Source organism: Mauremys mutica, chromosome 20, assembly GCF_020497125.1.
Source record: "Mauremys mutica isolate MM-2020 ecotype Southern chromosome 20, ASM2049712v1, whole genome shotgun sequence".
Taxonomy (NCBI): Eukaryota; Metazoa; Chordata; order Testudines; family Geoemydidae; genus Mauremys; species Mauremys mutica.
In genome coordinates this window covers 26,539,968-26,554,981 of record NC_059091.1, presented here as the reverse complement: position 1 = coordinate 26,554,981, position 15,014 = coordinate 26,539,968, and the positions used below count along the sequence as shown (strand labels likewise).

Sequence of the window (15,014 nt, the reverse complement as noted above, 5' to 3'; positions counted from 1 at the left end):
CCCCAGGGCCAAATCCCAGCTCCACCGCTGCCACCCCCCAGGGCATGAGAGTGAGGACAGTGGGGTGACCCCCGCTGAGCCCCCCCCAGCCCATTTTATTTTAAACGTGACCCACGTGCCTGGAGGTGGGACTGGCCCCACTGCCTGTTCCCAGCAGCGCACACGAGCCCTGCACGTGAGAGTCGTTCCGTGGGGCAGAGGGGGAAACTGAGGCACGGAGCTGCTCCCAGCAGACTGCAGCCAGCCTTCCCCCCACCCCACCCCCTGCACAAGACCCCACTCCAGAGCAGCTTCATAAACGTATATTTAAAAAGGCAGGAGCCAGACTGTGAAAGAAAAGGGATTGAGCCGTTTTCCCCCAGCCCCCGACGGGGGAGGCTCCCCCCCAGCTCAGCCCCCCCCCCCGCCCCCGAATCCAGTCCCGGCTGGCGAGCGAGGGTAGAGGCCGGGGCGACGCCCCGAGGACGGTGGCGTTTGCAGCAGGGTCCCGCCCTGTGGTGGATGAGAGTTGAGGGGACCGGAGCTGGGCACCGCACGGGTCCGCCAGCAGGGGGCGCTGCACCCACCAGGGGCCAGCATGTAGCTGGTGAGACAGGGAGCAGAGGGGTCTGGGGGGTGGGGGGCACTGATGGACCCCCCCCCCTTTGAACAGTTCATCTGGCGGCACCAGATCTGGGCTCAGCTGTATTGGCCAGAACTGGGCATCTCTGCCGTCACATCAAGGGGTCGGCCCCGGCCCCCCACCCGGCACTGGGGTTTGGTCCCGGCTCAGCCCGGCCCGGCTCACGCCACGGTCTCCTCCTCGATGCAGTTCTGCAGCCAGGGGCGGTAGCCGGCACTGGGGGGGCCGCTGCGGGCGGGGGGCTCCTGGGCGGCTCCCGGCTGCAGGAGGAAGGACGTGTCCACAAGGGGCCCCACGTCCTGTGGCGAAGGGAAGCCGCCGGCCACAGGGGCGGCGCCGTCGGGGTGAAGCAAGGAGACCTGGGAGCGCTGGGCAAGGTCCGAGTCCTCGGCCAAGGCCTCCTCGTGGCGGCCCGGGGCCCAGGGCCCGGCTTCCTCGCCCCCCTCCCAGCCCCGCTGCTCGGGGGCGAAGGGGACCTCGCTGAGGGGCAGGCGGCGGGCGGGGGGCCCACAGCTGCAGTCCGTGCTCTGCGTGTCCTGGCACAGGCAGCTGTAGGAGGTGGAGGCCTCGGAGACGCAGCTGTTCTTGCGGCGCAGGAGGGAGAGGCGCCGGCCGAAGCTGCCCGGGGCGGGCCCCGTGGCCAGCAGCCGGTTCAGGAGGTGCAGGGGGACGTGCCGGCTCGGCTCCAGCCCCTCCTCGATCTCCTCCAGCGGCTGGAACTGCATGTCCTCCTTGGGCAGCCTGCACCAGAGAGACCAGGGATTGGAATGCAGCCACCTCTGGGGTGGGGCACGGCCCCTCGTTATACACGGGTCCCTCACCCAGCGCTGAGCTGCAGCCACCTCTGGGGTGGGGCACGGCCCCTCGTTATACACGGGTCCCTCACCCGGCGCTGAGCTGCAGGCACCTCTGGGGTGGGGCAGGGCCCCTCGTTATACACGGGTCCCTCACCCGGTGCTGAGCTGCAGCCACCTCTGGGGTGGGGCAGGGCCCCTCGTTATACACGGGTCCCTCACCCGGCGCTGAGCTGCAGCCACCTCTGGGGTGGGGCAGGGCCCCTCGTTATACACGGGTCCCTCACCCGGCGCTGAGCTGCAGCCACCTCTGGGGTGGGGCACGGCCCCTCGTTATACACGGGTCCCTCACCCGGCGCTGAGCTGCAGGCACCTCTGGGGTGGGGCAGGGCCCCTCGTTATACACGGGTCCCTCACCCGGCGCTGAGCTGCAGCCACCTCTGGGGTGGGGCAGGGCCCCTCGTTATACACGGGTCCCTCACCCGGCGCTGAGCTGCAGCCACCTCTGGGGTGGGGCAGGGCCCCTCGTTATACACGGGTCCCTCACCCGGCGCTGAGCTGCAGCCACCTCGGGGGTGGGGCACGGCCCCTCGTTATACACGGGTCCCTCACCCGGCGCTGAGCTGCAGCCACCTCTGGGGTGGGGCAGGGCCCCTCGTTATACACGGGTCCCTCACCCGGCGCTGAGCTGCAGCCACCTCTGGGGTGGGGCACGGCCCCTCGTTATACACGGGTCCCTCACCCGGCGCTGAGCTGCAGCCACCTCTGGGGTGGGGCAGGGCCCCTCGTTAGACACGGGTCCCTCACCCGGCGCTGAGCTGCAGCCACCTCTGGGGTGGGGCAGGGCCCCTCGTTATACACGGGTCCCTCACCCGGCGCTGAGCTGCAGCCACCTCTGGGGTGGGGCAGGGCCCCTCGTTATACACGGGTCCCTCACCCGGCGCTGAGCTGCAGCCACCTCTGGGGTGGGGCACGGCCCCTCGTTATACACGGGTCCCTCACCCGGCGCTGAGCTGCAGCCACCTCTGGGGTGGGGCACCGCCCACCGAAATACACGGGTCCATCACCCGGCGCTGAGCTGCAGGCACCTCTGGGGTGGGGCAGGGCCCCTCGTTATACACGGGTCCCTCACCCGGCGCTGAGCTGCAGCCACCTCTGGGGTGGGGCAGGGCCCCTCGTTATACACGGGTCCCTCACCCGGCGCTGAGCTGCAGCCACCTCTGGGGTGGGGCAGGGCCCCTCGTTATACACGGGTCCCTCACCCGGCGCTGAGCTGCAGCCACCTCTGGGGTGGGGCACGGCCCCTCGTTATACACGGGTCCCTCACCCGGCGCTGAGCTGCAGCCACCTCTGGGGTGGGGCAGGGCCCCTCGTTATACACGGGTCCCTCACCCGGCGCTGAGCTGCAGCCACCTCGGGGGTGGGGCACGGCCCCTCGTTATACACGGGTCCCTCACCCGGCGCTGAGCTGCAGCCACCTCTGGGGTGGGGCAGGGCCCCTCGTTATACACGGGTCCCTCACCCGGCGCTGAGCTGCAGCCACCTCTGGGGTGGGGCACGGCCCCTCGTTATACACGGGTCCCTCACCCGGCGCTGAGCTGCAGCCACCTCTGGGGTGGGGCAGGGCCCCTCGTTAGACACGGGTCCCTCACCCGGCGCTGAGCTGCAGCCACCTCTGGGGTGGGGCAGGGCCCCTCGTTAGACACGGGTCCCTCACCCGGTGCTGAGCTGCAGCCACCTCGGGGGTGGGGCAGGGCCCCTCGTTATACACGGGTCCCTCACCCGGTGCTGAGCTGCAGCCACCTCTGGGGTGGGGCAGGGCCCCTCGTTAGACACGGGTCCCTCACCCGGTGCTGAGCTGCAGCCACCTCTGGGGTGGGGCAGGGCCCCTCGTTATACACGGGTCCCTCACCCGGTGCTGAGCTGCAGCCACCTCTGGGGTGGGGCAGGGCCCCTCACCCGGTGCTGAGCTGCAGCCACCTCTGGGGTGGGGCAGGGCCCCTCGTTATACACGGGTCCCTCACCCGGTGCTGAGCTGCAGCCACCTCTGGGGTGGGGCAGGGCCCCTCGTTATACACGGGTCCCTCACCCGGTGCTGAGCTGCAGCCACCTCTGGGGTGGGGCAGGGCCCCTCGTTATACACGGGTCCCTCACCCGGTGCTGAGCTGCAGCCACCTCTGGGGTGGGGCAGGGCCCCTCGTTATACACGGGTCCCTCACCCGGTGCTGAGCTGCAGCCACCTCTGGGGTGGGGCAGGGCCCCTCGTTATACACGGGTCCCTCACCCGGCACTGAGCTGCAGCCACCTCGGGGGTGGGGCACGGCCCCTCATTATACACGGGTCCCTCACCCGGCACTGAGCTGCAGCCACCTCTGGGGTGGGAGGCCCCAAACTAAGCAGGTTCCAGGATGGGGCGGCAACGTTCCCATCCCATCCCCCTTGGGTGAGACCTCAGCAGAGAGGCCCAAGTGCCCCAGGATCCCTGTGGTCCAGGGGCCACCCAAAGGAGCCCCCACCCCCCGGCCCGGGCTCACGTCATGTCGAAGGTGGAGCCCTGGAAGGACGGCTGGTGCAGCAGGAAGACGGTGGCTGCCGTGTAGGGGGCGCGGGGGTTGGAGGCGTCCCAGTAACGGTCCTTCTCCAGCAGGGGCAGGTCGTCGTACATCTCGTCCACCGCCATCATGGAGACCTGGGGGGCAGGGCAGGGCTCAGGACTCCTGGGTTCTAGACTGACTGGGGGAGCGGGAGCCAGACACTAAGGGGTGGGGGGAGGGTCCTGCTGGGTGTTCGTCAGGACCCCACAGTCTGGGGGGCTGGCAGGGGGCTGGGGGGAGGTACCTGGAAATTGCGGTCGATCAGCAGGTTGGTTTCGAAGTCGTCGTCGTCCTCCCCAAAGGGATTGATCAGCTGCTCGGCGACCTGGGGGAGCACGGTTCAGCTGGGGGGGGGACAGACCCTCCCCCAACACCCCTGCCCCCCAACACCCCTCCCCCAGCGCCCTACCCCCCCCAACACCTCCACCAGGCCTGCCCCTCTGCCAGCACCCTGCCCCCCAACACCCCTGCCAGGCCTGCCCCTCCCCCGGCTCCCTGACCCCCAACACCCCTCCCCCAGTGCCCTGCCCCCCAACACCTCCACCAGGCCTGCCCCTCTGCCAGCACCCTGCCCCCCAACACCCCTGCCAGGCCTGCCCCTCCCCCGGCTCCCTGTCCCCCCAACACCCCTCCCCCAGTGCCCTGCCCCCCAACACCTCCACCAGGCCTGCCCCTCTGCCAGCGCCCTGCCCCCCAACACCCCTCCACCAGCACCCTGACCCCCAACACCCCTGCCAGGCCTGCCCCTCCCCCGGCTCCCTGCCCCCCATGTCCCCTGCCAGGCCTGCCCCTCCCCCGGCTCCCTGACCCCCAACACCCCTCCCCCAGTGCCCTGACCCCCAACACCACCAGGCCTGCCCCTCTGCCAGCGCCCTGCCCCCAAACACCCCTGCCAGGCCCACCCCTCTCCCAGCTCTCTGTGCCCCCCCCCAAGTACCCTGCCCCACCCCCTTGGCCAGCCCCAGACCTGGAGCCCCCCCCCACACCCACACCTTGAGCCAGCCCACGTAGAAGAAGAACTGCAGCAGGGTGAAGACCGGCACACACAGGTCCAGGTCGTGGCCCTCGTAGCCCTGGGCCGGGTCCAGGAACTGGCGCCCGATCAGACAGGCCACGAAGAAGCTGTACACGGCGATGGTCACCACCTGGGGGCGAGGCAGGGAGGCAGGGCAGCGCCGGGACTGGAACCCCGGCGTCCGGGCTCCCCGGCCCTGCCCCTCCCCCTCCCCGGAACCCCGGCGTCCGGGCTCCCCGGCCCTGCCCCTCCCCCTCCACAGAACCCCGGCGTCCGGGCTCCCCGGCCCTGCCCCTCCCCGGAACCCCGGCGTCCGGGCTCCCCGGCCCCTCCCCCTCCCCGGAACCCCGGCGCCCGGGCTCCCCAGCCCTGCCCCTCCCCCTCCCCTCTTTTTCCCATCCCATCTCATGCCCAGAACCCTGGTGTCCGAGTCCCCCAGAACCCCGGCGTCCGGGCTCCCTATCCCAGCCCTGCCCCTCCCCTCTCCTCCCCATCCCAGCACCAGGCCCGGAACCCCGGCGTCCGGGCTCCCCCAGCCTCCACTCCACGGGGTCGGTGCTCACCTGCGTGTAGACCAGGGGGACGCTGATCCAGTCGTAGTGGAACAACATGCTGCAGTTCGCACGGAACTGATTCAGCTCCTGGCGGGGGGGAGGGGGGATTTCAGAGCCAGGGAGGGGGCAGATCCCTGCTGGGGGGGGCAGCTTGACAGCCCCCCAGGGACAGACTCAGGGCATCCCCAGGAAATGCCCCCTGCCCAGCACAGAGCCCCCACCACTGCCAAGGTGTCTCCCCCACTGGGGTCCCCTCTAGGGCTTGGGGGGGGCTCAGTCTCCCCCATCAGCCCCCAGTTAGTGCTGCTAGGACGCAGCTGGGAGCTGAGCAGAGCCTCAGCAAACTCATCACCGGGCACATGAGGCTCTGGATTTGCCAGTCACCACCAGGGGCTGGATTCAAATCAGGTGGGACAAGAGGTAGAACCCAGGCATCCGGGGCTCACCCCCCACCCCACCCAGAGCTGGGCCCAGAACCCAGGCATCCGGGGCTCACCCCTGCCCCCCCCCACCCAGAGCTGGGCCCAGAACCCAGGCATCCGGGGCTCACCCCACCCCACGAGCCGGACACAGAACCCAGGCATCCGGGGCTCACCCCCCCCCCCCGAGCCGGACACAGAACCCAGGCATCCGGGGCTCACCCTCTCCGAGCCAGATACAGAACCCAGGCATCCGGGGCTCCCCCCCCCCCGAGCCGGACACAGAACCCAGGCATCCCCAGGCAACCTCCCCCCCCGGTTTCCACCCACCTCCATGAGCATCTTGAGGGCGCAGTTGTCCCGGACGCGTCCCTCCTTGCGAGCCTGGGCCACCAGGTTGGTGAACCAGACGCAGGGGATCCAGTACTTGTTGTAGGACGAGCTCAGGTTCTCGTATTTCTTCCGCTCCTCACGGGTCATGAAGCCTGCGGGCGAGGGGAAGGGGTCACCCAGCCGCCCCCCAGCCCGGGCCGGGGACCAGACCGGCAGCCTCTGCGTCCCGCAGCCCCTCCGGCCCCTGGCCGCCAGCAGGAGCAGGAGCGGCACATGGGGGTCGCCTCGGGCATGAGCAACTGGGACCCCTGGGGCACAAACTGACCCAGTCTCAGTCCCTCCCCCCCTTTAGACCCCCCTTTCATCAGCCTCCCTGGACAGTCCCCCCACCCTTTAAACAGGCTCTACACTGGGGCCCCTCACCTGGAGCTGAGCTGCAGCCACCTCTGGGGTGGGGCCGGGAGCTGTTTATCCAGAGACCCCTGGCCCGGCGCTGAGCTGCAGCCGCCTCTGGGGTGGGGCCGGGGGCTGTTTATACAGAGACCCCTGGCCCGGCACTGAGATGCAGCCGCCTCTGGGGTGGGGCCGGGGGCTGTTTACACAGAGACCCCTGGCCCGGCGCTGAGATGCAGCCACCTCTGGGGTGGGGCTGGGGGCTGTTTACACAGGAACCCTGGCAAGGCAGCGAGACGCAGCGGCTTTTGGCACGGAGGCTGCTGAAGAGCCGCGCCAAGGTTTTGATCAGGCCGTGGAGTGAGATCTGGATCCAGCTGAAGCAGCGGGAGGGAGTCAGGGAGCTGGAAAGGAATTTCCGGGGCTGGGCGCCAGCCAGGCCACCGGGGTTCAACCCCCCGACTCAAATGGGGAGTGACAGCCGAGCTGTGCTGCCCGCCAGGGCCTGGGGCCTTGAGTTTTGTCTCCCAGCGGATTGCAGCTCGGCTCGGGATTGGAGAGCGCCCCCTGCTGAGCCCCCCCCCGCCTGCAGCCCAGCGCCCCCTAGCGCCCCCTGCTGAGCCCCCCCCACTGCCTGCAGCCCAGCGCCCCCTAGCATCCCCTGCTGAGCCCCCCCACTGCCTGTAGCCCAGCGCCCCCTAGCGCCCCCTGCTGAGCCCCCCCCCGCCTGCAGCCCAGTGCCCCCTAGCACCCCCTGCTGAGCCCCCCCCACTGCCTGCAGCCCAGCGCCCCCTAGCGCCCCCTGCTGACCCCCTGCCCTGCTCCCTGCAGCCCAGTGCCCCCTGCTGAGCCTCCCCCCACTGCCTGCAGCCCAGCGCCCCCTGCTGACCTCCTTCCCTGCTCCCTGCAGCCCAGCGCCCCCTAGCACCCCCTGCTGACCTCCTGCCCTGCTCCCTGCAGCCCAGCGCCCCCTAGAGCCCCCTGGGGCCAGCCCTGCCTGCCGGGGAGAGCGCCCCCTGCTGACCACCTGCCCCGCTCCCTGCAGCCCAGCGCCCCCTGCTGAGCCCCCCCCCACTGCCTGCAGCCCAGCACCCCCTAGTGCCCCCTGCTTAGCCCCCGCCCCGCTCCCTGCAGCCCAGCACCCCCTGGGGCCAGCCCTGCCTGCCAGGGAGAGCGCCCCCTGCTGACCCCCTGCCCCACTCCCTGCAGCCCAGTGCCCCCTAGCGCCCCCTGCTGACCCCCTGCCCCACTCCCTGCAGCCCAGCGCCCCCTAGCGCCCCCTGCTGAGCCCCCCCTACTGCCTGCAGCCCAGTGCCCCCTAGTGCCCCCTGCTGAGCCCCCCCCCACTGCCTGCAGCCCAGTGCCCCCTAGCGCCCCCTGCTGAGCCCCCCCACTGCCTGCAGCCCAGCGCCCCCTAGCGCCCCCTGCTGAGCCCCCCCTGCCTGCAGCCCAGCGCCCCCTAGCGCCCCCTGCTGAGCCCTCCCCCACTGCCTGCAGCCCAGCGCCCCCTAGTGCCCCCTGCTGAGCCCCCCGTGCCTGCAGCCCAGTGCCCCCTAGCGCCCCCTGCTGAGCCCCCCCCGCCTGCAGCCCAGCGCCCCCTCGCGCCCCCTGCTGAGCCCTCCCCCCCTGCCTGCAGCCCAGCGCCCCCTAGCGCCCCCTGCTGAGCCCCCCCACTGCCTGCAGCCCAGCGCCCCCTAGCGCCCCCTGCTGACCCCCTGCCCTGCTCCCTGCAGCCCAGCGCCCCCTACTGAGCCCTCGCCCCGCTCCCTGCAGCCCAGCACCCCCCAGCACCTACCTGCCTCCACCACGTGGTCGATGGTGGGGAAGCGCTTGAAGACGGCGGTGCTGACGGAGCGCAGGATGAGCACGGCCGAGAGGCTGCTGTAGCGCATCAGGGTGCGGCGGTAGAGCCGGCCCCGCTCGTCCCCGCCGTGCACGGAGCCGGAGATGGCGCACATCAGGCGGTCGGGCATGGGCATGCAGGTGTACTGGCTCCACCACCGGTTCACCACCAGCGTGACGTAGAAGCCTGCGGGCAAAGGGACAAGCCCAGGAGTCAGGGCCCAAGCCGGCCACAGGACCCCGGCGTCCTGGACCCCAGCCCTGCCCAGGGGGCACAGCAAACCAAGCCCAGGCGGGTCAGTGGGATCCAATGGGGCCGGGAGGAGTCGCTCGCTCTCACCCCGTTCGACTGGAGGGTCCCAGCCCTGGCTTGAGGGGCCTAGCGGGATTCGAACCCAGGGCTGGTCCCGCCCTGGTGGGAGAGCTGAGCCCACATCCACAGCCCCCCCCCCGAGCTGAGCCCACACCCACAGCCCCCCCATCGTGCTACAAACAGCCCAGAGGGGCATTCTGCCCCCCAGGGGGGGAGCCAGTGGGGCCCATACACCCTATAGTGCCTGCCCGCCCTCGGAGAGGGCAGGGGCCGGGGGGAGGAGGGCAGGTCTCTCACACGAGGGGCTGGGCGGGGGGTCCCGGCTCTTACCCAGCACGAAGGAGACGGGGATCAGGTTGGCGTAGTTGTCGCAGTAAATCACCAGTTTCTCAAAGTAGCGTTTCTGATCCTCGGCCAGGACGAAGCTGCGGGTGGGAATTGGGCCGGGGGGAGGGGGGGGAGGGGAGAGAAATGCAAGGAGGTTGGTGCCCTCGCCCGGGGGGTTTCCACCCAGACCGTGCACGGGGATGGGGCGTCCACACACACGTGCAAAGTGCCGCACGCCCCTCCCCCCGATGAGAGCGCAGGCACACAGACGTGCGAGGGGCCGGGGACATGCTCTGCCCCCCACCCACCTGCACACGCGTGCAAAGAGCCACAAGCACATGTGCAAGGGGCACGCTCACCACAGCCGTGCACAGGCCCGGGGCACACGCGCGTGCAAAGGGCCCCCCTCACCGGTAGGTCAGGCTGAGCCCCAGGTAGGTGACGAAGAAGGCCAGGAACTCCTTGTACAGCAGCTTGTAGATGCTCCCGCGCCAGAGCAGCAGCAGTTTGTAGAAGCCCCCGAAACGGGCGTTGGCCACGCGGGCCGTGTAGGTGACAGTCATGGCGGGGCGGCCGGGGGGACACGGGCCCTGCAGAGACACACGGACAGCGACGGCCACGGGGTCAGAGAAAGGCCGGAAGGGACGTCAGGAGGTCACGGGGGCCACCCCATGCACTGGGGCAGGACTGGGGCGGGGGGGGAGCCCTAACCACTAGACCTCACTCCCTCCCAGAGCAGGGACAGAACCCAGGAGTCCTGGCTCCCACTATAACCCCTTTCCCACAAAGGGACGCTGGGAGAGGGGGGTTAAAGTGGTAACATTTTAAAGCTTCAACTAACTAAACCCGCGGCTCTCAAACGTTTTTACTGGTGACCCCTTCACATCGCAGGACTCTGAGTGCGACCCCCCCCCCCATTATCCATTAAAAACACTTTTGTATCTATTTAACACCAATATAAATGCTGGAGGCAAAGTGGGGTTTGGGGGGAAGGTTGATGGCTTGCGACCCCCCCCCCCCGTGTAATAACCTCACGACCCCCTGAGGGGTCCCAAACCCTCCCGATTGCAAACCCCCGAACTAAACTTTCCAATAATTCGATCGTCCCGATTCACATCATCTTCCCGAGCTCGCCAATAGCCCCCACTCAAAGTCCAGGAACATCATAGTCCCGGCTCAGCCCGTCTGATAACCGTTAGAAACCAGCAGAGTCCTGTGGCACCTTATAGACTAGCACATCTCAGTAGTTAAAGAGCAATTGCGAAAACCAGTCCCCAAATATTCCAGCCGCTGCTACTGCGATTCGCTGGCCAGCCAGAGGCCAGTGCTTGAGGCCTGGCCTGCACACGCAGGGCTCCAGCCATTGCTGGGAACTGAACCATGATTCCCCAGACAGCGGCGTTCACCTTTGACACCTAGAAGTGCTCTAGCTGGGTCAGATCCATGAGCTCGCTGTCCCGCCAGGCCTGAGCCCCTGGGTGATTTCCATAGTCGGCTTCACTGGCGCTCGTTTCAAAGCAGCCGAACTGCTGCGAGCCGCCTCCTTTTAACCACAGTTCTGATCTTGGGTCTTTTTGTCTGTCAAGCTTCAGCTCCCAGAGTCATGGGATTCTGAGACGCTCGCTCCCCGGAGCTTCTCGCCCTGCCAGCTGCAGAAAAGGCCTTGAAAGTGTCCGGCTCCGGCAGGGGCCACAGCAGATGGCCAATGAAACCAGCCCCCAGGTGGCCGGGAATGTTTGTAGGTGCCTGTCTCATGATTTTGTGACTGCTGGGGTGGGGGTGGGGGGTTACCGACATCACTTACACCCCCCGCCCCCGGGGGTTGTGCAGCATGACAGGGGTGCTGAGGTGCTACCGTAATACACCTAAACCTGTTCAGCCCCCCAGCCCAATGGGGTTCTGATCCTGGGTGCTACCGTAATGACCCCTAATCTGTGGTTGCAGGATTGGGTCTTTAGAGACAGAGCTGAGGCTCACGTCTGGAAAGGAGCTGAGCCTGGGACCAGGGCTGCCGAGCGCCCCACGGGGAAAGAGGGGGTGTCCGTGCGGCTCCCAGCACAGGCTCACTCCCCCCCGCCACTGTCTGCTCAGCACCTCACACTCCCACCCCCCCATTCCCACCACTGCAGGGGCCTCCGATTTGGGGGCAGGGGGGGGCTTGTCACTGACCTTGCCTGGATCTGCCGGGTCTCTTCGCAATCAGCCACTGGTGGAGGAGAAGTTAAACTGAAGGCAGCCGAGCAGCAAATCTACCCGCCCCCCCCCTCTCCTCCTGGGGGGCCAAGGAGCCGGGCCCGGGAAGGTGAAGACACCCAGGGACCTCCAGGAGCAGCCAGGGGGACACCAGGGCGGGACTGCAGCTGCTTAGAGAGACCCACTCCCCTGGGCTGCTGTTTAAATACCTCCGAGCCCACCCCTCTGACCTTTGTCCTCCCAGAACCTTTGATTGCCTGGCGGGGGGGGGGGGGGGGGGGATTAGAGGGACGGGCCCTGGGGGGGGCGTAGCTTCCTTTCCCACCGCTGGAGCGGGGGGCTGGGTTGTACTGGCACCAGCTCCTCAGGGATCACAGAGGGTCAGATCCTGTGGCTGGTTTCAGGGGCAGTTAAGGGGGCTGAGAAACGATCGAGCAGGAGGGGAGTGGGGGCTAGTGGGGAGATTAAGGAGGGGGCTGGGAGTCAGGACTCCTGGGTTCTGTTCCTGGCTCTGGGGGCTGGTGGGGAGATTAAGGAGGGGGCTGGGAGTCAGGACTCCTGGTTCTGTTCCTGGCTCTGGGGGCTGGTGGGGCGATTAAGGAGGGGGCTGGGGGTCAGGTCCTGCTCTGGGAAGGGAGCGGGGTCGGAGTTAGAGTAGGGGGCTGGACTCCTTGCTCCTATTCCCATCTCCAGCCCCCCGGGCCCCGCCCCACCCCACCTGCTCTGACCACTAGATCCAACTCCTCCCCTCCGCGAGCTGGGAAGAGAACCCAGGTGTCCTGCCTCCCCCCAGTAGCAGAGCATGGGAGGTGCTGGAGTGTGTGTGTTCCCCCCCCCCCCCGCCGCAGGGGGCCTGAGGGCACCGGCTCCCTCCTGCCATTGGCTTCTATCGCTCGATCTGTTTGACGAGTCAACACCCCCAAGGTTTGATCCCTGCGGGCGGGGGGAGCAGGGCAAACACCTCAGACAATGCACGTGCTCCAGCCCCGAGTCTCCAAAGCCCCCGGCACATTCTCCGGAGTTATGCAACCCCCTTCCCAGAAATGCAGGGCAGCCGGGACTCCTGGGTTCTCTCCCCGGGCTTTGGGAGGGGAGTGGGGGCTAGTGGGTAGAGCAGGGGGGGGGGGCTGGCAGTGGCAGCCAGGACTCCTGGGTTCTCTCCCTGGCTCTGGGAGGGGAGTGGGGGCTAGTGGGTAGAGCGAGGGTGTGTGGCAGCCAGGACTCCTGGGTTCTCTCCCTGGCTCTGGGAGGGGAGTGGGGGCCAGTGGGTAGAGCAGGGCAGGCTGGGAGCCGGGACTCCTGGGTTCTCTCCCCGGCTCTGGGAGGGGAGTGGGGGCCAGTGGGTGGAGCAGGGCAGGCTGGGAGCCGGGACTCCTGGGTTCTCTCCCCGGCTCTGGGAGGGGAGTGGGATCTAATGGTTGGAGCAGGGGGGTTGGGAGCAGGGACTCCTGGGAGCAGGGTGCCGGGTGTGACCCAAGCGAGCAGGGCCTGGGGCAGTGCTAAGGGGGGTGATGGTCGCTGCCACCAGGAGCAAGGCAGCTGTGGGGCTGGGGGGGGGCGCGCTGGGCTGGGGGGCAAACCCAGCACATACCTGGCTAAGCACTGGCTGCCCCTCCCGCCCCCCAATCAGCCCTGCCCGCCGGGAACGATGCGGGCTGGGGGCTCCCTGCTGATGGCCTGGGGGGGGGGTGAGCCCGGCCCTGCCCCAGAGCAACACATGGCAACCCCCCCCCCCAGGGGCTCGCAGGGGTCACGGGGGCTCCCCAGGGCAGCACCTGGCCGGAGGCTGAGGCAAGTCCCCCCCCCACCAGACATTAACCACCCCCCTTCCCCCATCATCGCCTCTTCCAGATCCTCCCTGGCACATGGACCAGCCTGCAGCCCCCCCCCCCCCCGTTTGTCTGCAAAGCCAGGGGCTGGGAAGGGAGGAGGGGGCAGCTTGTGCCGTGCTGGGCAGTGGGGGGGGGGGAGGTGTGACTCCCACTACGAGGGACGGGAGCAGATCCTGCTCTGGCAGCCTGAGCACCCCCGCAAGTGATGGCTGTAGAACCCAGGAGTCCTGCTCCCCCCCCCCTAGATCCCACTCTCCTCCCAGAGCCTGGGATAGAACCCAGGAGTCCTGCTCCCCCCCCACTCCCGATCTCACTCTCCTCCCAGAGCCTGGGATAGAACCCAGGAGTCCTGCTGCCCCCACACCACCACTAGATCCCACTCTCCTCCCAGAGCCTGGGATAGAACCCAGGAGTCCTGCTCCCCCCCCACCCCAGATCCCACTCTCCTCCCAGAGCCTGGGATAGAACCCAGGAGTCCTGCTCTCCGCCCCCTCTGCCCTAACCACTAGATTCCACTCTCCTCCTGCAGCAGCCCCTAATGGGCAGAGTCAACCCCCCCCCCTCATGCACTAACAGGAAACAGCCATGGAGCAGGGCACTGGCCCTTTAAGATCAGCGCCGGTGCCCACCACCATAGCGGGCAGCTTGGAGACACATGGCCGAGTGGGTCAGCGCTAATGAGCCCCCCCCCCCAGCCCCTTGCTGGGGCAGACACAAGTTCCAGACACGGGCAGGGAGCGACTTACATAACCCCCGTCCTGGGCGCACACGGGGCCCCTCGTGTTTCATAAGCCCATCGCTCACGCCTCACAGCCCTGCTGCAGCCGGGCACAGGGCGGGCACAGGGTGGGCACGCAGCTGCAGCCCGCGCCCCCAGCCCAGGCAAAGCCAGAGCCTGGGAGGCTCGGACCCGGTCACCGAGCCCAGCCGCGGCCCCCCCTCAGAAGCGACCCAGGAATCCCAGCTCCCACTGTGCTGTTCTGACTGCTAGGCCCTGCTTTCCCCCTCCGGTGCCGAACCCAGGAGCCCTGGCTCCCAGCCCCCTGCTCTAACCACTAGACCCCACTCTGCACCCAGAGCTGGGGATAGAACCCAGGCGTCCTGGCTCCCAGCCCCCCGCTCTAACCACTAGACCCCACTCTGCACCCAGAGCTGGGGATAGAACCCAGGAGTCCTGGCTCCCAGCCCCCTGCTCCAATCACTAGACCCCACTCTGCACCCAGAGCTGAGGATAGAACCCAGGAGTCCTGGCTCCCAGCCCTCTGCTCCAATCACTAGACCCCCCTCAGCTGCTGATAGAATCCAGGAGTCCTGCCTCCTGCTGTCGGCTTTGATCCACAGGACACCCCCCCCCGCCCTTTGAAGCCCCTCGAGATAAGGCTGGTGCAATCCCCCCTCCAGCTTCCCGGCAGAGCCTCAGGCGGCTGGGAAGGAACCGGGGAGGCAGGTGCTCGATCCCCATCCCCCAGTGCCCAGGTAGGGCCGGAGAGCAGAGATGGGACATGGGGGAGGCCCCCAGCCCCCTGCCAAGCACAGTTTAATACCAGCCTCCAGCCCCCCCCCCCCCCCCAGGCCCAATTCCACCAAGCAGAGGCAATCGACAGGGGGCGGGATTCAAGCCAGGGGTCACCCCGGTCCGACAGCCCCCCTCAGCAAGGGCTTCGCTCCCTTTGGCCTCAGGGAAGGAACCAGCTCACCAAACCCATGGAGGGGGGCGGGATTTTCGGGGGCAGCCCCCACCAGAGACCTGGGGGCTCCAGGCAGCCCCCAGCCATGAAGACTG

General features: G+C 68.4%; 1 protein-coding gene across 2 annotated transcripts; it reads right to left on the bottom strand.

The window, feature by feature from the left end:
* Positions 1–433: 433 nt before the first annotated feature.
* On the bottom strand, positions 434–11,558 carry LOC123353733 (bestrophin-2-like). 2 transcript variants are annotated; one of them, XM_044995114.1, is made up of 11 exons: positions 11,376–11,558; positions 10,613–10,855; positions 9,618–9,796; positions 9,210–9,304; positions 8,520–8,753; positions 6,329–6,483; positions 5,589–5,666; positions 5,003–5,155; positions 4,255–4,335; positions 3,951–4,105; positions 434–1,363 (listed from the first exon to the last, which is right to left on the bottom strand). In XM_044995114.1, exons 3-11 carry the CDS (start codon positions 9,767–9,769, stop codon positions 784–786), a joined length of 1,683 nt encoding a protein of 560 aa, XP_044851049.1. In that variant the 5' UTR covers positions 9,770–9,796; positions 10,613–10,855; positions 11,376–11,558; the 3' UTR covers positions 434–783. The 2 variants fall into 2 exon arrangements, with proteins under 2 accessions (XP_044851049.1, XP_044851050.1); XM_044995115.1 differs by lacking the exon at positions 10,613–10,855.
* Positions 11,559–15,014: the final 3,456 nt, after the last annotated feature.